Source organism: Bos javanicus, chromosome 18 (genome assembly GCF_032452875.1).
Source record: "Bos javanicus breed banteng chromosome 18, ARS-OSU_banteng_1.0, whole genome shotgun sequence".
Taxonomy (NCBI): domain Eukaryota; kingdom Metazoa; phylum Chordata; class Mammalia; order Artiodactyla; family Bovidae; genus Bos; species Bos javanicus.
This window is the reverse complement of record NC_083885.1, coordinates 48,348,991-48,371,105: the sequence shown is the minus strand read 5'-3', so window position 1 is coordinate 48,371,105 and position 22,115 is coordinate 48,348,991. Positions and strand designations below refer to the sequence as shown.

General features: G+C 56.6%; 3 protein-coding genes across 10 annotated transcripts; 1 reads left to right on the top strand and 2 right to left on the bottom strand.

The window, feature by feature from the left end:
• Nucleotides 1-343: 343 nt before the first annotated feature.
• Nucleotides 344-5,162, bottom strand: FAM98C (family with sequence similarity 98 member C). Of its 2 annotated transcripts, XM_061388153.1 has the most exons (8): nucleotides 4,223-5,147; nucleotides 3,968-4,116; nucleotides 3,755-3,889; nucleotides 3,018-3,223; nucleotides 2,705-2,782; nucleotides 2,496-2,612; nucleotides 1,793-1,960; nucleotides 344-675 (listed from the first exon to the last, which is right to left on the bottom strand). In XM_061388153.1, exons 1-8 carry the CDS (start codon nucleotides 4,285-4,287, stop codon nucleotides 532-534), a joined length of 1,062 nt encoding a protein of 353 aa, XP_061244137.1. In that variant the 5' UTR covers nucleotides 4,288-5,147; the 3' UTR covers nucleotides 344-531. The 2 variants fall into 2 exon arrangements, with proteins under 2 accessions (XP_061244137.1, XP_061244138.1); XM_061388154.1 differs by lacking the exon at nucleotides 2,496-2,612 and having other exon boundaries at nucleotides 4,223-5,162.
• A 1,977-nt stretch (nucleotides 5,163-7,139) lies between these two features.
• Nucleotides 7,140-17,219, bottom strand: SPRED3 (sprouty related EVH1 domain containing 3). 4 transcript variants are annotated; one of them, XM_061388149.1, is made up of 6 exons: nucleotides 17,140-17,219; nucleotides 15,401-15,581; nucleotides 14,120-14,288; nucleotides 13,938-14,014; nucleotides 11,374-11,517; nucleotides 7,140-10,674 (listed from the first exon to the last, which is right to left on the bottom strand). In XM_061388149.1, the coding sequence occupies exons 2-6, from the start codon at nucleotides 15,575-15,577 to the stop codon at nucleotides 10,009-10,011; spliced, it is 1,233 nt and encodes a 410-aa protein (XP_061244133.1). In that variant the 5' UTR covers nucleotides 15,578-15,581; nucleotides 17,140-17,219; the 3' UTR covers nucleotides 7,140-10,008. The 4 variants fall into 4 exon arrangements, with proteins under 4 accessions (XP_061244133.1, XP_061244134.1, XP_061244132.1 ...); XM_061388150.1 differs by having other exon boundaries at nucleotides 17,136-17,216; XM_061388148.1 differs by lacking the exon at nucleotides 17,140-17,219 and adding an exon at nucleotides 15,792-16,160.
• Nucleotides 17,220-17,262: 43 nt separating this feature from the next.
• On the top strand, nucleotides 17,263-21,954 carry GGN (gametogenetin). 4 transcript variants are annotated; one of them, XM_061388137.1, is made up of 3 exons: nucleotides 17,263-17,871; nucleotides 18,984-20,909; nucleotides 21,776-21,954. In XM_061388137.1, exons 2-3 carry the CDS (start codon nucleotides 19,003-19,005, stop codon nucleotides 21,891-21,893), a joined length of 2,025 nt encoding a protein of 674 aa, XP_061244121.1. In that variant the 5' UTR covers nucleotides 17,263-17,871; nucleotides 18,984-19,002; the 3' UTR covers nucleotides 21,894-21,954. The 4 variants fall into 4 exon arrangements, with proteins under 4 accessions (XP_061244121.1, XP_061244120.1, XP_061244119.1 ...); XM_061388136.1 differs by lacking the exon at nucleotides 17,263-17,871 and adding an exon at nucleotides 17,892-18,000; XM_061388135.1 differs by lacking the exon at nucleotides 17,263-17,871 and adding an exon at nucleotides 18,013-18,213.
• The last annotated feature ends 161 nt before the right edge of the window (nucleotides 21,955-22,115 follow it).

Here is a 22,115-nt window from a genome sequence, read left to right as displayed (position 1 = left end):
TTTATTTCTCTCCAAAGCCCTTTCCTCATCTGACAAACTAAACTTTCTTGTCTGCCCTCCCTCACCTGAAAGGTAGCCCCAGGAGACCAGGGAGTTTTATTATCTGTATCCCCAATGCCTAGAACAGGGCTGGCACACAGTGCTTACTGACGGATGTTTGTCCAATGCCTGCCTATCTCCTGCCCCATGCCCACAGGAGCAAAGGTTGTTGCTGAAGAGAACGGGACTTGAAGGGTCAGAGCAGCAGGGGCCTGCCTGTTCAGACCCAGGGGACAGAGACCTCCAATCTCACCTCAAACCTGAGCACCCCTGCCCTGGCCCCCACAGAGACAGGTCCTAGGGCTGTAATAAATCACATTTATTTTCCAGAGAATACGGTCCTTGGTGTTGAATGGCAGATGCGGGGAGGACTTTGGGGCCTCAGGAACGGGATATGGGGCTGGGATGCCAGGTGCCAAGAGAAACCCTCAGAGTGACTCCTCAGAGATTAGCATCGCATGAAGGAACCCTCCCCGCAATCATCAGTCCCCTTTACTTCTTCTTCTTCTTCCGGCCCCAGCACTGGCGGCCTGCCTTCCGCCCACCTCCGTCCTCTCTTCTGCTCTGCCAGCTGGGCATGGGAGCCTCCAGCTCATTTGGGCGGCCCCCCCGGTCTGGAACGCTGCCCATAAGCACCTGAGAGATGATTAGACTTGAGTTTGAGAGAAGAAAAATATCTTGGACAAGGGGACCAGAGACCCAGGAGAACAGGAAGGGAAGGGCAGATTTTGGGACTTCCCTGGTAGTCCAGTAGTTAAGACTCTACACTCCCAATGAAGGGGGCATAAGTTCAACCCCTGGTCGGAGAACCAAGATCCTGCATGCTGCGTGGTACAGTGGTGGGGACTGCATGGTGGGAGAAACAGTCCTGGAGCTTTCAGTCAAGGGGCTTCAGCAGAAGAGGAATACAGGGGAGGGTGATGATAGAGGTCCACATCCCCAGCAATATGAATGAGGGCACTCCACCTTTTGTCTGTTTCATAGTTGGGCTTTGTATAACATTTCCAGCAAATCAGTGTTTTGGTTATTTTCCCTCACTTAAAATTTTGCTTCACTTTTTGCTGTGCTAGGTTTTATGCCCTAAGAATCATATGTGTGCTCAGTCGTTTCAGTCAGGTCCGATTCTGTGACCCCGTGGACTGTAGCCCGCCAGGCTCCTCTGCCCATGGAATTCTCCAGGCAAGAATACTGGAGTGGGTTGCCATGCACTCCTCCAGGAGATCTTCCTGACCCAGGAACTGAACCTGTGTCTCTTATGTCTCCTGCATTGGCAGGCAGGTTCTTTACCACTAGCGCCAGCTAGGACGCCCAGGTCATATAAGACTGTTTAAACAGAGATCTATGAGGCTAAATTTGAGACTAATCATTTGAACAGAGGGTAGTTTTGCTTTTAAAAATGGTTAAAACCCAAAACAACAGACTGCGGTGATAGGGGAGGATTTTAAGCCAAAGCAGGAGAGGTGGGCAAGGACTCAGTAAACAGATGGACTTTGTTTTGAAGGCACTGGGGAGCCATAGAAGGGTTTTGAGCTGGGGAAGGACATGGTCAGATTTTTGAGTTGGAAATTTCCTTCTAAATGCCATGTGGAGAGGGAAGGATAGAGGTGGTGAGTCCAGAGGCCAGGAACCTAAGGAGAAGGCCAGAGCAGCAGCCCAGGCTGGAGAGGACAAGCTCGTCCAGGGCAGAGGCGGCTGAAAGGCCAGTTTGAAGGCCAAGGGTGTTTAGCGCCCTTCCCCATCCCCAGGTGCTCACCTTGTTGATAGCACAGCAAGTCCCTTGGCGGGCAGTCTTGCTAGTGGCTGGGACAAGGCGAGACAGATCGGCTCGGGCAGCCAGGACGTGTGCGATGGAGATGTCTGATTCTGAGGTCAGAGCCTCTCGAATTGGGATCAGCACTGCCTTCATGGCCTCTCCTTGGGCCTACGAGGTAGTGGGAAAACATGCCCATGAGCCCTCATCAGATGGGACCTGTAATCTTGAAAGCATCTCTCTTCCCTACTCAGGCCCACATCTTTTTTTCTTTAATATTTCATTACGATTTTTGTTTATCAAAGTATAGTTGACTTACAATGTTGTGTGCTTCCCACATTTTTTATGTATGTTTTTTTTGGAAGGAGGCATGCCACGCAGCATGCAGCACGAGGGATTCTAGCTCCCCAACCAGGGATTAAACCCCTGCCCTCTGCAAGGGAAGCGTAGAGTCTTAACCACTGGGCTGCCAGGGAGGGCCCTCACATCTTTTAATAAGGAGTATTGCTCTAAATACTCTTCCTGCTCAGACCAGGAAATCCTAGAATGCCCTGGGGGCCCAGAGATTCCACATCCCCAACCTCACAGGATTCTAAAATGACCTAGGTCTCAGAATCAGCAAGAGGGTCGTATTCCTGGCCCTCCCTTCCTCCCCGCTGCAGCCGCAGCTCCCACAACTGCTCCCGCCTAGGTCTTCTGCCCACACCTCAGCCCGATCACTCCAGTGGAAAGCAGATGTGGTGAGGTCAAGGCGCTTAAGGAGGAGGGAGCGGCGGCAGCCGTACTGATCCCGCAGGCTTTGGGACAGAGACGCCAACGCTTCCTGGGAGAAAAGGTCTCAGTCACGCCAGGGGTCGCCCTCATTCCCATCTCTGGATGAGAACCCTGTTCACTTACAGCCATACACAACCTTACCCATCTGGGTGCGTCCAGTGGGTGGTTGAGGAGGGGCTGCAGGGACTCTGGGGGCAGGGAAGGCAGCAGCGCGGAGATCTGATGGGAGAAGGAGGAAGCTAGAGTTAACTTCGCTGAAATCGGATAGACTCCTCCGTGAACCCCAGTTCCCTATGACCCTGAGGACCCCGGCCATAGAACCAAGAATGGCAGTCACAATTCTGCTGATGAAGACATCGGAGGCGGTGGCACTCCTCCTGGAGCCTCTGGGAGAGGGGGCTCTCCCCCTACGAGGAAGGTGGGGTGGCCCTGGTGTGGAGGGGATTCTGGCTACCTTGGCATGCAAGTCCTGAAGCAGCTGACAGGCTGGGGTCCCCCGCGTGGGTCTGGGCAGCCCCAGGGCTTGGAGAGTAAGGATCAGTTCCTGGACCATGCCAGATCCCTCCTCTGCCTCCTCCCCACAGGATGGCTCGGGGTTGGGATCCAGACGGGAGCGCAGGCGGAGGAGGCGGGCGGCCTGGACCTCGGAGCAGAGAAAGCCTAAAAGTAGGGGAAAGGAGCAGTACAATCAAGGAGGGCCGCCACCTCCGCTACCGGGGTCGAAAAGTTCAAGCGGCTTCGAAACTTACGCCTCCTAGTTCCACCCACCTAGAGCCCTGACTCCACCACCAGGATAAGCTCCACCCACTTCGAGACCTAGCTCTTTCTGCAGAATTCAATGGAGTCGCACAGAGTCGGACACGACTGAAAGCGACGCAGCAGCAGCAGCAGCTGCAGAATTCAAACCCTGCTCACTTCGGAACCACCCTGTCTGACTCCGTGTTACTCGATCTACCTGAGCTTCAAGAACCTCCATCAGAATCCTAACCCCGCCCACCTCAGAGCCCTTAGCCCGCCCCAGAGTTCTACTCCACCCGCCTCCCGCCCGGCTCGAACGCCTCAAAGTTATGACCACGCCCCCCGGAGGCGGGGGGAATCCTGGCTCCACCTCAACGTACGGAGCCCGCCCCCCTCGAGACTGTGGCCTCGCCCACTTCCGCCTCCCGGCCGGCCCCCCGCCCCCCAGCTCACGCAGCAGGCGCAGGCGCGCGTCGGGCTCCCGCAGTGAGGCCGCGCAGTCCCCGCCGCAGAGCTCGCGGTTCGGACAGTGCAACTCCCGCAACAGGCCGGCCAACTGCCGCAGGAATTCCTCCTCAGCGCCGGGACCTATTGGAGGCGGGAGATGGTCAGGGCGTGGCGGCGGCACCCAAGGCTCCAAACCTCCCGACCTCCCTCCATGCGTACCGTCGCCGGCGCTCAACGCCTCCGTGCCCTCCTCTCGCTCCCGCTCCAGAGCACCCAGAGTCGCCAGCTCCGCCGCCAGCCGCGCGCACAGCGCCCTGAAGTCTGGGCACGAGGTGCCCGGCGACGCTGCCCCCGGGCAACCCTCATACCTGCGGCGCGGTCGAGAGAGCGGGAGCGGGTGGGAGAGGTTAATAGGAATTTCTGAGGGAAGACCTGCCCCTTCCTGCACCCCCAGCCACACCCGGCTCCTCTTACCCCAGGGCCAGCAGGTCCTGGGCCACTGCGGCCCACTCCTGCTCCTCGGCCTCCGCCCCCTCCATGAGAGTGTCGCCTCTTCTTCAGGCGCGCGCCCCCTGCCGGTCGGTGGGAGGCTCCGCCCCAGGAGCGGCGTGCGCGCGGCCCCTTTAACTGACCAATCAGCCTCTTCTCGCTAAGGGCCTTCGTCGTTCCAATTGGTGTAGAAGGAGGTAGAATCCTCCCTCAAGTTCGCCGCCTTAGCCGAATACTAGAGCGCGTCCTTTCGGGTAACCAGTCAGGGTGCTGGAAAACCCACCTGGCTTTGTAAAAATCCAGAGTAGGCGTTTTGGATCCCGGCTGTCGCGACAGACCAGCGGTGTCGCTCGTGCTGCGACATAGAAGCAGCTTTTCCTCCAACTCCCCCAAATGCCCTCTGCTCTTAAAGCATCCCATACCAAATATTGTTCTCCCAACTCCACTCTAAGTCCAGAAACCCGTTTCCTCCTTTCCTATTTAGAGCTGGAATTCTGTCAGGGACCAGGAATCCCAGTTACGCACACACACAGCCGAGTTGGTCTTCATCGATCACAGTGCGCCCGTTGCACCTTCACCCCTCTGCCTCCCTAAGCCTTTCAGAGAGGGAGCAAGGGCAATATACCATGGTGATTAAGAGACTGCACTCTACCAGTGCAATCTGGTCCGCAGGCAAAGGTTAGGTATTTGATTCCACCATTCACCATCGTTGTGTTCCTGCTAAGTTGCTTGACATCTGTGTAATAAGTGTAATAACGCTTATCTCTCACAGTTGTTTGTGAGGATTAGTCCTGTATGTAAGTGGTTAACAAACATCTAAGGGGTACTCAATTAAAAATGACTAACAGAGAGACTTCCCTGGCTGTCCAGTGGTTAAGCCTCCACCCTTCTACTGGAGGGAACACTTGTCTAATCTCTAATTTGGAAACTAAGATATCGTATGCCACCTAGTGCATTTCATATGTGGTACTAGGCTAGGTATTTTATCTCCATTTTATGGAAGAGAAAACTGAGGTGCAGAAAGGATGAATCACAGAGTGAGTTGCATAGTGGTGCCAGGACTCAAATTCAGATGATTCCAAAGTCCATGCTTTTAACCACTTAACCTGTTACTAGTTATTACTGCTCTTGCTTTTGTAGCTGTTGTTCATATTATTTTTCCAGGTTTACTCTCTTCCCAACTCTGTCCTGATCTCCAGTAGTTTCTAGATAGTTCTACTGGGAGTGAGAATAGACTGGAAGTAGAGACTCAGAGGAGAAAAAGAGCCAGAACCTGATTCTTAGGGGGAAGTCTACCCTTAATCTGGTTCCTCCATAGTCCTGTCTACTCCATGGCTGGGTACTGGGTGAGGAGGGGGCAGCAGTTATTGATCTTAATATTAAAAATTGTTCAGACCAAAGCCATGGAGTTATAACCTTGACTCTTTTTATGGTGTACTCCTTATTTAAATTGAGCTTCCCTGGTGCTTTAGATGGTAAAGAATCTGCCTGCAATTTGGGAGACTGGGTTTGATCCTGGGTCAGGAAGATCCCCTGGAGAAGGGAATGGCAACCCACTTCAGTATTCTTGCCTGGGAAATCCCATGGACAGAGGAGCCTGGTGGGCTACAGTCCATTGGGTCACAAAGAGTTAGACACAACTCAGTGACTAAACCACCACCACCTCTTAGGATAAAGAAGGTGGGATAATGACTTTACAACTAAGCAGCTGAGACTTTCACTTTCATACCTAAATTGAACTCGACCATTATCTTGCCCACTTCTCCTGGCCTCTGCTCCTCTCACCCTGGTCCTGTGCACCACTGTCTCCCCTGGACCATTCTAGCAGCCTCCTCCCTGTCTCCAAGCCTCCCCCCTGCCGCCTCCACCAGCCCACCAGGATCTGTCCCCACAGGCAGCCAAAGGGAACCTGTGAATAACTGAGTCAGGTCACATCTGCTGTGACATAGAAGCTCCAAGCTGCCATGTTGGAGACTTCCTGTAGCTTCATGTCACTCAGGGTGAACAGCAAAGTCCATGCAATGGCTTGCAAGGTCCCAGAGATCTTCCCTGTCACCTTTACCCCTTCTTTCACCTTTCTATCTCCTAAGCACCCTCCTGCTCTTGCTCCTCCCCCTCTCCAGTTCCCTTGACATCCCTCAGATTTACCAGACATGCTCCTCCCTCAGGGCCTTGCACGACTGTCCTTTTTACCTGGAATGCTCTTCCTACAGACATCCCCAGGACTCCCTCACCTTCAGGGCTATTTAAATGCCAGCCTCCTCCATGGGGCCTCCCTGACCACCAAGGCAATAACTGTCTGTATCCCCCATCTTCACTTTATTTTTTCTTTATAGGATATATCATTTCTTAGTGGTAAAGAACCCACCTGCCTATGCAGGAGACATAAGAAACACGGGTTCGATCCCTGGGTTGGGAAGAGCCCCTGGAAAAGATCATGGCAACCCACTCCAGTATTCTTGCCTGGAGAATTCCATGGACAGAGGAGCCTGATGGTCTATAGTCCATAGGGTTGCAGAGAGTCAAAGAGTTGGACACGACTGAAGTAACTCAGCATGTACGCATATATCATTTCTAATATGTTATCTCCTTCATTATATCTTATCTCCTTCACTAACATGCTATCTCCTTCACATGTTGTCTCCTTCACTATAAAGTTCACAAGTTCCTTGTGGGAAAGAAATTTTCTGTTCACTGTTTTATCCCCAGCACCTAGAACAGGGCTTGGTGTACAACAAGTGTTCAGTAAATGTACTTGTGGAGTGATTGGATGTATAAAATTCAGCCAGAGGGTCTGCTTGGGACTAAAGGATGAGAAGGGGAAAGGAGGATTTGTCTGGTCTGGTGACTCAGGAAGGTGAGCGGATGGGGTGCATCAATGCAAATAAAGAACACAGGCTGAGACTTTGTCACAGACATTTCTTGGAGCCGATATCTCATGCCCCCTCCCCCAATGACAAGGCTGGTCTTCGGCCCCCATCCTCCCCCACTACTTCAGCCTGCACTGATAACAATATTGAGGTCACAGACTGGCTTAGAATCAAGATCAGGAAGATAAATGTCGAGGTGCCTCCCCCAAGCCTGGGGGCCAAGCATCCAATCTGAGGGGCAAGCAGCTGGGAAATTGGGCCTGGGGGCTCCAGGGTTTGAGGTCTTCCTGGCTCCCAGGGTCATCCCTCCATGCACCCCTGATTTAGGGGTGATGAAGAGTAATCATGGATCAGAGGTGGGTATTAGCAGGGAGCAGGACTGGGAGACCTGGGAGAGGCGGTGCTGGGAGGTGGGAGCCAGGGAACCTTCCCCCAGCCCCCACCACTTCATCCACAGATCCCACAGCACCTTACAGCACTCTGGTCCCCCGTCCCACCCCTCCCCAAAACGAGGTAGGTTAAGAATGGAGCTTCCCCCCGCCCACCACGGAAGGGAGGAGACCGAGGCACAGAGAGGGGGATGGGGACCCAGGCTGCCCCAGCCCCTCGTCCCTCCGCCCTCAGCTCTGGTGGGTCTGACACTGATGAGAGCTGGGCAGAGTGGGGATGGGAGGGACACCCCTCATTTCTCTCACCCATCCCAGGGTCTGGTTGAGAGAGCTGAATCTCACAGGTTCCGGATGTAATAAATAGTTAATAATTTAAAGGAAGTGACAGGAGGATCCATCCCTCTGGCCCCCTTGACCTATCCCTTGAACCCCCACAAGGCCATCCAGGTCTGGGTAATGAGGAAAGGTAAGGGCACACTTCAAGATGCCTAGGACCAGATTTAGGTCCCAAGCCCAAACAACATTGAGATTGTGTTGCTCCAAGACCGTGATCTCCCCCATGCAGGCTGTCAGATCCGTGGTACACTAGAAGTCCCATTCCATTGAAGAGAAAGCGATCTTGGAATCCCCTTTTCCCAGAAGAGGAGTCTCAGAAGGCCATGAACCAGGCTTTCAAACTTTCTGAAACAACCCCCAACTCTGAGATGGACGTGAAGGGGTTAACAGAGGGGCAGAACATGAAAGGCTTGGACTAAGGCTAGGACTCAACGTTGGGCTTGGGAGAGAGTCTGCAAGGCTGGGAATTGTGTGGGTGTGGGTGTGTATAGGTGTGAGTGTGCAACCACGGGCATTTGTGCCAATAGAGCCATATCTAGTTGCCTTTGTGCAACTTACACAAATGCACACCTTCCTCTGAAGGCACAGCATAGCCAGCCCCACTCACAGCCTTGGCTGTGAGCCTTTGTTTAGTGAACAGCCTGCACACTCATCTATGGCAATGCTAGTTCCTAGATATGGGAGCAGGGAAGCTCTTGGGTGGTCCTGGAATCCAGTAACATTAGCTCAAAATGTTTTTTTTTTTTTCCCTTTAGGGTAAAGGGTAGTTCTGTATGATACTGAGAGCTTGGGCCGGGGCTCTTAGGACTAGAATTCTGAGAGTGTGGGACCTTGGGGTTTCAGGGGCCTGTGGACAGCAGGATTCAACGGGCAGCAGGTCTCAGGAGATGCACAAGCTGGGCCTGGAAATTATCAGGCTAGAGAGGTTGGAATCCAAAAAAAATCTGGGATCTGAAGGTGTGAAAGTCCCAGGGCACCTCAGATTTGTTTCTGGCATGGAGGGGCCAAGGTCTTGGGTCAGGGACAATCCCAATACTGTGTAGGCTTGAGTTCTGAATTTGGAGGGTCAATGGCACCTTAGGGTCTTGATGGAGTGCTCTTAAAGCACTCTGGGGCCGCTCAGGGGCAAGGGGTCAGAGGTCTGAGTTGCCATGAATGTCCCATCTTCTGGGAACTGGGCTCCTAGCCTTTTGGGGACTGGGAATATGTGGGTACAAAGAAGCTGAAGATTCCAGGATGATCTGGGGCTTGAAATCCAAGTCCAAGGAGGTTTGGAAGAAGGGTATCTGAAGGGCTGGGACCCATGTCTTAGACCCTGAGGTACTGGTGGCCTTCAGTCCTAGATCAGTCCTATATATATAGGACTTCAGAGTTCTATATATGGAATTGAAAATTCCTGGGAACACCAGCTTGGGATGGGTGGGTCTACAGAGGTCTTTGATCCTTGGCTCACAGAGCATCTCGGAGTCTGACTTCTGGATCTTGGGCCATGTGCATGTGGGAAGGAGGGCTCTGAGGTGGATCTCCCAAGTCATTTGGGTGAGAGAAGAGCCGTTTGAGCACATCCAAGGACTCAGGGCATCTTAAGAGGATTTGGTGTCTAAGAAGTCCTGGGGCTACAAGAACATCTTAGATACAGGTACCCCAGGTTTTAGGTGCATTCAAGAATCATTGGGGGGTGATTCCAGGTACTATGATTTAAGATCTGGGAGTAACTGTATACAGGTAGGGTCAGGTTCTGGCCACTCTTAATTATTGGGCTGTAATCTGACGGGGTTCATGGTGCCAGGCATGACGGGGGTCTAGGTTGGTAATTTGAACAGGGAGTCAGGATGAGCCCGGCTCTCAGGGATCTGTGTGCTCCCTGCCTGCCTGGGGTGAAGAGTCTGGGGATCCCTGGAATCTCCTTAGTCTAGGTCGGGGTGGGGGTTGAGAACAGGAAGCCAGAACTCAGGGTGCCTGGAACCTCTTGGACAGACATCCCAATGAAGCTGGTTCTGGGGTCTCTCAGTCCTACATTTGGGGTCCAGGTTTCAGGTCTGGGGTCTCTCAATCCAAACTCAAGCTCCAAGTTCCGGGTGTGCCTAGGTTTGGGTTTGGGGTCCAAACGGAGTCCGGGGTCCTGGACCCTCAATTTGGGGTCCTCGGTCCGGCTACCGGACCCATCAGGCCGTTCTCACCGCGCAGCCTCTTCGTGGCGACCTCCACAGCCGGCGCAGCCGCATCGCGCCGCGACCCAGTGGCATGCACGCAGGGGCGCGTAGCAGCAGAGGCAGGGCACCGCGAGCGAGAGGGCAGCCAGCGCGGCCCAGCGCGCGGCGGGGCGCGGGTGGCCCGGCTCGCAGGCGCATGGGTCCGAGAAGTCGCCCTCGGCATCCGACAGGCAGTGGTAGAGCAAACTCTCAGCGCACCACAGGCAGCTGAGACGGCGCACAAGCAGGCGACCCGGGTCCGGGGCCTCGGCGCAGCGGCCGCCACGACCATCAGCGCGACGGCGGAAGAGCGCGCGGCAGTGCACGCAGCGCGCCGCCTCCTCTGCCTCCGGGGAGGCCTTGGCTGGCGCAGGGGCCGGGCCAGGGCCTGGGGGTGGGCGAGCCGGGGGTGCTGGAGGAGCAGCCTCGGTGAGAGGGGTGGGTAGGACTGCGGGGGGCCCCAGGGCTGCGCCCCTCAAAGCGCCGGTCTTGGCGAAGCGCACGACACAGGTGGACAGGGCGAGGGGCGCGGGCGGCCCCGCACGCCGGTAATCCTCATAGCCGCGGCCGCCCCAGCCCGGGCCCCCTGCCCCAGCCAGGGGCTCTGAAGGCTCCGGAATCCCCATGAATGGTAGGAGCGGAGGGTAGCTCTGTGGGACCAAGATACAGGAGAACAGGTTAACGGGCTCTGTGATCCCCCACATGCCACCACAATCCATCCCGGCCTTAGAAGACACGAGAATCCAAAGACCCAGCCACAGGCCTCATTTATCTTAGCATCCTGTACTGGAATCCTGATTGCCTGGGGTCCCGAACTTCTAAGTCCTCAGCCCATTCCACTCCCAGGGACAGACAGAAGACTCCAGGCACAAGCCCAGACTTTAAGGACTCATTGGGCCAGGCTCTCAGTCCTGTCCTCTCTCAAGATCCAGGATTCCTGTACCCAGCCCTTCTCAGATTCCTGGACTCCAGCCATCTTTTCCTTCTCCTGCAGGAGTCTGGTCACCAGGTCCCTTTTACTCCCTTGGATATTGAGTCTCACTCCTTGTGAGTTAAGTACTAAAGAACTCCTTCCATGAGTACCACCAACTCCCTAATATATATTCATTGTCCAAGTCGTCCCCTAAACCCCTCTGGAATTCAGAGCGTTCCAGTCTCCAAGAGCGCAGGAGACGCGCGGGAAGCCCTCACCCAATCTTCCCAGGAACTAAGCTTCCCAGGCCTAAGCTCCCTCGCCACAAGACATGTCAGCCATCCCTTAGAATCTGTGATTTCTTGCCCCTCTGCGGCCTCAGCTCCCGCCCACTTCGGGACCCCGGCGCCCTGCCCCCTTTTCCCGGGAGCCCCACCTGAGCTGATGAGCGGCGGCGCTGGGGGGGCGTGGCCGGCCCGAAGCCGGAAGCTGACTCCACCGTGACGATGGGGGCCGCCGCTGCGCTGGGAGGCGTCTCCTGGTGGCTGTGACTGGAGGAGGAGTCGCTGTCCACGTGGGACTGGGGGAGATTGGCGGCCTCAGAGCCGGGACCTCTGGCACAGCCGATGCCCTTATATAGACCCCCTCCCATTGCGAGCGAGGGCTCTGCGGCCAGACAGGCCTGGGTTCAAGCCCCGGCAATGCCACTGACTGCTTGTGTGACCTCCGGCAAGTGAGCTCAGCTCTTTGAGCCTCAGTTTCCTCCTCTGTAAAATGGGGATCATAATATTGTCTATTCATAAGGATGTGGTTAGGACCCACTGTAAAGGGCATAAACATGCCTGAAGTACAGGAAGAGCAGGAAATGGTTATGATTATTGGATTCCCTCTTCTTATCTGCTCAGCTCACCAACCTACAGAACATCAAATCATCCTCCCTTCCCAGAACCCCTGTCCCTTGGCCATCAGCTGCCTTCCTGCCTCCTGCCTACCACCACACCTTTAGTGGGGTAGTTCCACCCACCTAGAATGTGTTCCTTCCCGTCCAAACCAAGCTCTGTCCTTTACAAGCTGAAACATCACTTCTCAGACCCTCCATTCCTTTCTGTGACTTGGGAATCATTCCTACCTCAACAGATTACTATCCTCAATAAACATTCATTGAGCACCCGTGACTTGCCAGGCTCGCAAAGGCCATTGGGAGGATATGAGATGGAGCACAGAAAGCACAGCATCTTTCCTGAGGAAGCACTCAATAAACGGGATCTGTCTGTGTGACTTTTGTAGACCCCTCTACATCTCCTATTATACTGGGAAGCCCCCCTTTCTGCCCAGGGAACCAGGTTTGTTCCTCCATGTGTTCTTGAGACATTCCCATTGTTCCCAGCAAGGGCCAAATCGAATCCGACATTATGTGCATTTATTCATTCAATCAATTTATTCAACACATATTTACTGAACACTTACTGTCTACCAGGCACTGTTTTAAGCATTGAAGATGCAGCAAGAAAGCAACAAAAGATCCTTGCCCTCCTGGAGCAGACATTCTAGCATGGGAGATGGATAGTAAAGTCATAGATAAGAAAATTGTCTATTGGGAGAGGAAATAAAACTATCTTAGAAGATGGGGGAAAGAACAAGATAAGGAGAATTAGGAGACTGCAGTTTTACACAGGTTACTCAGGGAGGGCCTCAGGGCTTCCCTGATGGCTCAGTGGTAAAGAATGCACCTGCCAATGCAGGAGCCTGGGTTTGATCCCTGGGTTGGGAAGATCCTCTGGAGTAGGAAATGGCAACCCACTCCATTATTCTTGCCTGGAAATCCCATGGACAGAAGAATTTGGTAGGCTACAGTCCACAGGTTCGCAAAGAGTCAGATGCAACTTAGCAACTGAATAACAACAGGGAGGGCCCTCACTGAGGAGGAGACTACATGTGTAAAGCCCTGAAGGAAATAAGAGAATAAGCCATGTGGAAATTTGGGAATGTTCCAAGACAAGAGGACCAGCCAGTGCAAAAGCCCTGAGACAGGAGTCTGTCTTCCCTTTTGACTTAACAGTGAGGAGGCCAATGTGGCTGGAGCCTAGTGAGCATGAGGGAGAGTAATAGGGGGCCAGTTGGTGTGGGGTCTTATGTGCCTCTGTGAGGACTTTGTCCTTTACCAGGAGTGAGATGGAGCCCCGGTAGGATTCTAAGTGGAGGATATCCGTGATCAGACTTAGATGTCAGTAGGGTCCCTCTGGCTGTGTGGGAGGAAAGGAGATGGAGGAGGGGGGCAGTTGATGATGAGCAGCTGATGAGACAGTCCAGTTGGGAGATGAGCTTGAATAGTCACCAGGCTGGAGGCACAGTCTGATCATTTTGAAAGTAGAGCCAGGGAATTCCCTGGAGGTCCCAGTAGTTAGGACTTGGTGCTTTCACTGACCGGCCCAAGTTCCATCCCTGGTTGGGGAACTAAGATCCTGTGTGCTGTGAGGTGATGCCAACTTTTTAAAAAAAGAAAGTGGAAAAAAGAAAGTGGAGCCAATATGTGCTGAGAGACTAGATGAGGGGGCATTAAAAAAGGAAAGGAGTCAAGGATGGCTCCAAGGTTTGTACCTTGAGCAACTAGAAGGTTGGATTTCCCATTGATTTGTTCATCTATTTACTTTTAATATTTATTCATTTTAATAGTGTACCTTAAAAAAAATTTTCTGCCTTTCCACACTAGAATAGAAGCTCCACGAGGAAAGAGACTTTATTCTATTCACTGATGTATCCCCAGTGCTTAAAACACTTCTTATGGAAGGTGTTCAATAAATACCCTTGGATGAATGGGTATATCATAATAGAACAGAAAAACTAAAATCACTGGGATTGAAATTGACACTAATCGTTTTTGGCCCAAATTTGTGTCCCCAGCACGTGATACAAAGTAGATACACAGTAGGTGCTCAAGAATGTTTGCAGAATAGAAATAGCCCCCTGCCCTCCCGGCAGCGTTGCACCCAGGAGACTCACCGTCAGAGGGCAGGGGGTCTCTGCAGTGTCCTGGGAAGGGGAGGAGGAAGAGGAGGAGGAGGAGGGGGTGAGCGAGCCTGGGGTAGGGAGAGAGGCAGAGCAGTGAGTTCTCGGGGCCAAGCTTCTCCCACTCCCCACCCAAACCAGCCCAGGCTCCAGCCCCCACCGCCTGCATCACTCACCTCGACCCAGAGCAGCCAGCGCTGCCAGCAGGCTCTTCTGAAACTCATCTGCCTCGGCCGGGCTCTGAAACGTCAGCCCGAACTTGCAGTCACCCAGGCTCCAGTGATGGAAGATGGGGTTCACCTTGTTGTAAACCAAGCCTGGCCTCAGGGTACACTCCAAGGTGATCTGAAGTGGGGGCAGGCAGGAAGGGTCCAGGTCAGACATTCCCTTCCTGCCAGAGCACCTCACACATCTCATTCCCCATCCCAGGTGCACCCTTGAACCCCGATCACACCCCGATATTGAGCACACCTCTGATACTCCAATATTTCCCCCCAAACCCTTGATCTCTACATTTTCCTAACACCTCCCTCCCTCTGATATCTCAGTAGGCACCCCAAATTTTATTGGATGCCTCAAAAAATGTTAACCTCCTTCTGATAGCCAGTATCGCCCATCTGACTCACTTGTACTCCCCAAGCTTTACTGAACATCTCAAAATGTTAATCCCCTTCTGATGCCCCAGTAATCTCCCCAAATACTACCCCCCAAATTTTTTTTAATCAAAATCCCACAGATTTCCCCTCAGATGCTGGTCAACACCCTAGATGTTCTCCCATCTTCTTGCCCAACATCACCATATTTTTTTCCACACCATTTCAAATCCCCCTACACTATTCCTTCCAACCCCTGCTCTGAAATGCAAGCCTTACCCCAAGCCTTTTCGAACAATCCAAACCTTTCTACTACATCCCCAGCTGAAACGTCAACAGTCTCTTTCCATTTCATGCCAGACAGCCCAGAATATTCCTGCTGAACCCACAACAGGATGGTAAACCCTATGTGACACTTCCAGATGGTCCCCCCACCAAAGGCCTCCATATACTTAGGCCAGAGGGGCAGGTGGTGTAAAATTCCCGGGGTGAGGATCTCTGAGCAAGATGGAGCCACGGGGAGGGTTTTGAGCCAGCAGAGGAGGGATGTGATCTGAGTCAGGTGTTAGCCCAGCCCCAGTGGAACAGGCTGAGGTTGGGGGAGGGAGCAGGACGACAAGGAGACCAGTGAGCAGGCTGCTGTGGCCGTCCAGTGGGCAGTGGCAGGGGACAGGACCTGTTTGACACCCTCAATAGTCCCCAAACTCCCCACTCTCATCCAGAGGACAGAGTCACTTCCAGCTCCATCCCACACCCGGGTTTGATTTCGGCTGGGAGATGACCTGACCTCACCTCTGCATTCCCAGCCCCATCCCCCTACTTCCCCACACCCCCACCCCACCCCCACGCCCCAGGGTGGCTCACTTTCTGGTCCCGGAGGCGCTCCCCGTGGATGACGTAGTGCCCCTGGCGGGCCCCCCCCTCGGGCCTGGCCCCTCGGACCCGACATACGCTCACCTGGCTGAGGCCCCCGCCCCCCACAGGCAGCCAGCCCCCACTGGAGTCATCTCGGGCCATCACCACGGCTCGGACCCGAACCATGTACCTGGAGGAGGTAGGGGGACAGGGACAATATGGTCAGTGAGCGTCATTCCTGCTCTCCTAGTCAGTGTTTCCCCAACCCTCACCTCCCCTCTTCATCCCTCACAGCCCGATCTACTGTTTCCTTAGTCACCCATACTCCCCTTACCTTCTACACCCACCTCCTTCCCCATGCCCACCTTCTGCCCATACCCGTCACCTCTCTTATGCCCACCTTCTTCCAGCATGGCTTCTTTCTTCCTCTTGCCATCTCTTTTCTCCCATGCCTACCTCCTTCTCCATATCTACCTTTTTTTTCCATACTCACCTTGCCTCCCTTTCCCCATCTTCCCCATCCTCACCCCCAGAGCTTCGCTCTTCCACTTCCCTTCCTCCTCCTGCTCATCCCCTATCAACCCTGTCTCCTTCTCCTCCCTCAGCACGTACCCACAGCCCCACCCATCGTCCCCCTCACAGCTGGGTGCCTGCGCATATGTATTTTCTTAGAGCCCATCAACTCAGCTCCAGTCCCCCCTACACTGCCTCCGCACCCTGCCACCCAGGCCACTGGCTGGGTGAGAAACCCAGGCTGTCTTCCTCCCCAACCCCCCCCCCCACCCCTTCCCGGATTTATGAATGAGACCGGATGCAAAGCTCACTGAGTCACCCAGCAACGGGAGATGGGCAGGGAGCAGGGAGAGAACCAGAAATGGCCAGAGACAGGCCGAAAGGGAGATGGAGGCAGAGGAAGCCAGAAACGGGCGATCGAGAGTCATCCAGAGAGCATTTCATTCACAAAAATCAAGCCTGCTCCCTCAGGCCCCTGCCGAGGAAAGGCAAGGGGGAGAGATTGCAGGGTGAGGGGTTGGGGGAGGAACTGATCCCTCCTCCTTTCCCTCCCCGCCCCAGCATCCTTCAGAACCATCTTACCCCGCCCCCCAGCTCAGGGGACGTAGCCCTCCGCCCATAATAGGGATCAGCGTCCAACCCCTCACTACCACCTAGCGCTGGGACATTGGAGCCCCGGCCTTAGGGACCCCAGCAACGAGCTCTAGCCCCTTCCCCTACCAGTAGGCTGCCGGGTTTCCCCAGTCCTTCGGGAGGGGAGGGGGAGGCTGCAGCGCCCCCAGCCCCCTTTTCTCAATGGGATGGGATTTTGTGAATGAGCAGTCACGTGACGCTGCTTCCTTTGTCCGCCCGCCTCCCCCGACAACAGGTGAAACAGAGAGAGGGCAGGGGTCCTCTCCAGGGCCTACTGGGATGGGACGCCGGGATTTCTGGATGCCCTACGCTCTTCACACAGCTGTTCCCCGGGGGGGAGTGGTCCCCTGAGTTCCTCAATGGTGAGGGTCCAGTACGGAATTTTATGAATGGGGAGTCCTCGGAGGAAGTCCAGGCCCCCTAAATGGTGACCGATACCCCAAATGGCTGCCGCGCAGTTCAGGGGCCCCCACCTCCTTTTCCTTCCAGCCAGGGTCTGGGGGGCGCCCGGGTGGGCAGGAGGCGCAGCGCGGTCCTGGCCGCCCCCTCATCGTGACAGGCGGTCCGTCAGCCCCCGCCCCCTCGCCCCCCTCGGCACCTGCCTGGGAGGCTCCGGCCGGGCTCCGAGCGGTGGCGACGTGGCCTCCTCCTCCTCCTCTTCCTCCTGTTCGCTCCGGCTCCCTCGCTGGCTCCGGCGGCGCTAGAGACGGGCACCGGGAGCCGGGGCGCAGGGGGAGGGAGGGGGAACCTGGAAGATGGGTGGGGGGGAGGGGGCGGCTTGGGGGAGGGGTAAACGCGAGGCAGGCGCACTTGCCCGCTGGGTCCTAGAGCCCGGCAGTGGCTCTAGCGAACAGCCCCCCAGCCCGCATTTTCTCAGGATCCAGAAAGGATCCCCTACTTTCCCACCCATCCGCGCCATTGGCCCCTGAGGATATGGAGAAGGGGTCCAGGACGGAGCCTGCTCTCAAGATTCTATAGAGGCGAGGGTCTACGTTTGCGGTTCTAAATGGGAGGGGCTGGGTGCCTGACTGGGTTCGAAATGGGGTGGGGCGAGAAGGGAGCCTTCGCAAGGGGGCGGGGTCGGAGGGCCTAGAGGTGGAGAGGGTGCGGACGCCGAAGGCGCGGACGAGCGCGTGCGTCAGGGAAGGGGCGGGCCCACGGAGGAAGGGCCTTCTAGGCCGGCCCGAGGAAGGACAGGGTCTTGGGAAGAGAGGTTGCTAGGTCTTAGAAGGGCGGAGCTTATAAGTAAATTGTCTTTAGGGGCAGGACGACGGAGAGTTCCAAAAGGGAGGAGCTACGTAGCAGAGTTCGTAATGGGCGGGGCTTCGGGAGAGGTAATAACGGAGGGGCGGGGCATTGTAAATGGTAGGGGCTAAAAGAAGGTTCTAAAGGGATGAGGCCTAGGACTACGAGGTCTGGGGGGCGGGGAAGAAGACACCGGAGTATTTCAAAGGGAGATCCAGGTTCGTAAGGGGCTGTGCTTAGGATGGCTCACAGGAGGGCGGAGCCTCGAGCTCGGGGGCGGGGCCTAGATCTCGGGGTCCGCCCTCGCTGTCTCGCCCACTTGCCTTCACCCGCACCCCCGTTCTTTTCGGTTATTTTCTGCTACGGCCGTTCCCTGCCCTGCCCTGGGCCCAGGGGGCCGCGGTCTGAACTTTGGTCAGCTGGAGGAGTTGGTGAGTGGCATCCTCCGAGCGAAGGAGGAGCCAAGGAGGAGCTTGGGGAAAGGGGTGGGGCCTGAGTGTGAGGCCTGCCTCTAGACCAGCAGCGGGAAAAGAAATTTAGGATTAAAGCCGGGAAGAGGACAGGACCAAATGATCAACACAGAGAGAGGGATCTGAGGGTTAGAGGTGATGACTGAGGGGTTAGACTGACAAGAATACCAGGAATTGTTAAGCGGAGGCGGGGCCAAACCTGGGGCAGGGGTGGGAGGGGACTTGAGAAGGCCCGATTCTTTGACAATCGGGGGCGGGACAAGAGGGCGGGGCGGGGCTTGGGCCTCTGGAGCCCAGTTAAAGTCCTGGGAAAGTAGCTTGAACTCTTTGTAGGCCTTATAGGCTACAGAAGCCGACATCATGAGTGTCGCGGCCTGCGTGATTGCCAGGGAAGCGGGCAAGACCAATGTCTCGGAGCTTAAAGACTTGAAACGTGGCCACAGTGTAGGGATGTGATATGAGGGACCAGCCAGAGACACAGGGACCGGACCTTAGTACACTAAGAGGATGGGAGACTAAGTATCTGAGCAGCAGCTAGCTGTATGGGGCCATGAGGAAGAAGGCGTGAACGTCAAGAGTCAGGGAACAGGAATGCGGGGAGAAACCAGTGCCTGAGTAGGTCTTGAGGAACAAGGGTAGGCGGTGCTGGCGGACAGGACCAAGTTCAGCCAGCTTCGGGGGGTTCCCCACAGCCCTGGCAGATTGACTGGCTAAAGTTTTTCTGACCACAGTCCCCGACCTCCGTCAGAAATGGGGAACGTGCAGTCGGAGCCGTCCGCGGGCGGGGGCTCCCGAAAAGAGCAGGCCTCGGACCGGTCCTCCGACTCCCGCCGGACATCCCTGGTGGAGCCCGAGGTGACCCCCTCCTCCCCGGCCATGCGCCTGGCTCGCGGGCTGGGCGTCTGGTTCCCTGGCAGCTCCGCGCCCCCGGGACTCCTGGTACCCCCGGAGCCCCAGGCCTCACCCTCACCCCTGCCCCTGACCTTAGAACTGCCCTCGCCAGTGACGCCCCCTTCAGAGGAGGCGGCTGCGGCCGCGGTCTCCACACCACCCCCGCCCCCCGTGGGGACCCTGCTGCCCGCGCCGTCTAAGTGGCGAAAACCCATGGGCACTCCAGTGCCCCGGATCCGCGGTCTGCTGGAGGCGAGTCATCGAGGCCAGGGTGACCCTCCGAGCCTCCGCCCGCTGCCGCCGCCATCCCTGCAACTAGCCGAAGAGGACCCCGACCCTGTCCCGAGGGCCCCATCTCCGACTCCGCCGCCCTTGGAGACGCGGAAGCCGCCACTACCGCCACCTTCCGACGGGCAGCACCCGGACCGCAGAATCACTCCTGCTCTGGCCACACCCGCCGCAACCCCTACAGAAAGCCAGGCCAGACTCGGCAGCGAGGGCCAGACGGCCAGCGGGGCCCGCAGCGGGGCACCTCCCCAAGCAGGCGAGGGCGAAATGGCCAGGCCTGCGGCCTCCGAGTCCGGCCTGAGTCTGTTGTGTAAAGTCACCTTCAAGTCGGGGCCCCCGCTGCCCCCTGCGGCAGCGTCGAGTTCTTTAGCCACTAAAGCCTCTCTGGGGGGCGGCGGCGGCGGCGGCGGCGGACTCTTCGCCGCCTCGGGCGCCATCTCCTACGCTGAGGTCCTGAAGCAGGGGCCCCTGGCTCCAGGGGCCTCTCTCCCCTCGGGAGAGGTGCCTCGGGCAACTCAGGAAGCAGAGGGCGGTGATGGAGACGGCGAGGGGTGTTCTGGACCCCCCTCGGCTTCTGCGTCCCACGCCCGGACTCTTCCGCCGCCACCTTACACCACCTTCCCAGGCTCGAAGCCCAAATTTGACTGGGTAAGCCCTCCTGATGGCCCTGAACGCCACTTTCGCTTCAATGGAGCTGGCGGAGGCGTCGGGGCGCCCAGACGACGCGCAGCCGCTTTCTCAGGGCCCTGGGGCTCCGCACCGCCTGCTTCAGGGCAGATGCATCCTGCTCCCGGGTCCCGGAGGCCCGCACCCGCCTTGCTGGCGCCGCCTATGTTCATCTTCCCGGCGCCCACCAATGGCGAGCCTGTGCGCCCCCGGCCTCCCGGCCCGCCGGAGCTGATGCCGCCGCCGCCGCCCACGCCACCACCCACGCCGCCTCCAGCGCCGCCTCCCACACCGCAGCCGCCCGTGATCCAGACAACGCCGCTGCCCGTGACGCTCCCGCCCGCCCCGGGCCCGGGCCACTTGGAGTCGGCCGTGACTCCCGCCCCGGCTCCCTCTCTGTCCTCCGCCTTGGCTGCTGACCAGGCCCAGGTCCCGGCCCCGGCCCCGGCCCCGGCCCCGGCCCCGGCCCCATCCCCGGCTCCAGCTCCCACTGTGGCCGAGCCATTGCCACCTGCGCCCGCGCCCGCGCCCGCCAAGACCCGCACGCGCAGGAACAAGGGTCCCCGTGCAGCCCGCGCGGTTCCGCGTGAGGATGGCGCCCCCGGAGATGGTCCCCGCGAACGTACAGCCACTACTGTGACTGACAGCGGTGGTGCAGGGGGTGGTGGCAGCGGAGCTCTTCCGGCGGGGACAGCTAACTCGGGCGCCGCGCGCCACTGGCCACCCTTCCAGGTGCTTAACTCCTGTCCCTGCAAGTGTTACTGCCGCCACCAGCCACGCCACCGCCGCCTGCCAAGAAACGTGTCTGCCTGGTGAGGGGAGGTCAGGGAGGAGGGAGGGGAGGGGATACCCTTCCAAGTCTTGAACTTCACTTTCCTGGAGGGGCCCCATTCAACCTTTTGGCCTCCTGACCCCAGCTGTCCCTAGACCCTCCCCTTGGCTGCATCTTAAACCCAACTGAACTCCAACCTTTCAGAACCAATAGGAGCCTTAATAGCACACTGCCCCCTGACAGAGAACACCTTGGCCCAGCCCCTTAGTATCCAGACCTCTGATGGATAACCTCCCTTGTTACTCTCTGGAGCCATCAGGGGTACTGGTCCCAGCTGGCCTGATCCTATTCACTTCCTTGACCCTGTCCCCGATGACATTAAGAAGGACCATGTCCCAAGCTCTTCAGGGACAGAGAAGATGACGGTCTTCTGGAACCAAATGGTTATAAATGCAGGCTTCCAAAGGAAGCCCCAGGCCTAGTCCCTGACTCCTGACCGCTCCAGTCTTTGACCACCAGAGGGCCCTGATGTCCCAGTCCTTGTCCTGCAGAGATTACCCTTGATTCTGCAGATTCAGGGGAGACACTGCATCCTCCGGTTACCTCTCCTTCACCCCTTAATCTCAGAATCTGGTCATCATCCGGGTCTGTTTCCTGGGTCCTGAGTCACAGGGAGACCCTCTGCCCTGGAACCTCTGGGGCTCAGCTGGGGCCTGGAGGGGGAGTTGGGGGAACCATTATCACCAGCCCTCAGCTCTCTTTCCTACTAAGTTTATTACTCAGATACAGCCCTGATCTAAACTCCCTTTGGGATATTCAGTCATGGTCTCTTATACAGATGGAGAGGAGCCTAGAATGGGTAAAGGCCTGGCCACACAGGTTCTGATGATTCTACCCTCCCTGTAGGCTGAGCACACCCACCAACCACCTGAGTGAGCCACCCTGGGTCACCACCATCAAGTTGGCCGGCTCCCTGGTAGCCGGGCTGGAGCACTATGACTTGCAGGCTACCCATTCCAACTGAGTAGTCTGCCCAGTGCCCTCTGCCTCCCCCTCCTTGACAATAAAATAACTATCCAGATGCCGAGATGCCTGCCAGCTAAGGGTTGGAGGGCTGAGGTGGGGCAGAGGTCTCCCTGAAAGCACCATATCCTGCGAACAGGAAGCTGGACCAGGACCAGCAATAAGGGAGGTTCTGTTCATCCAGCATGTGGACTGATGAGGCCACAGGTGAGACGTTCTCATT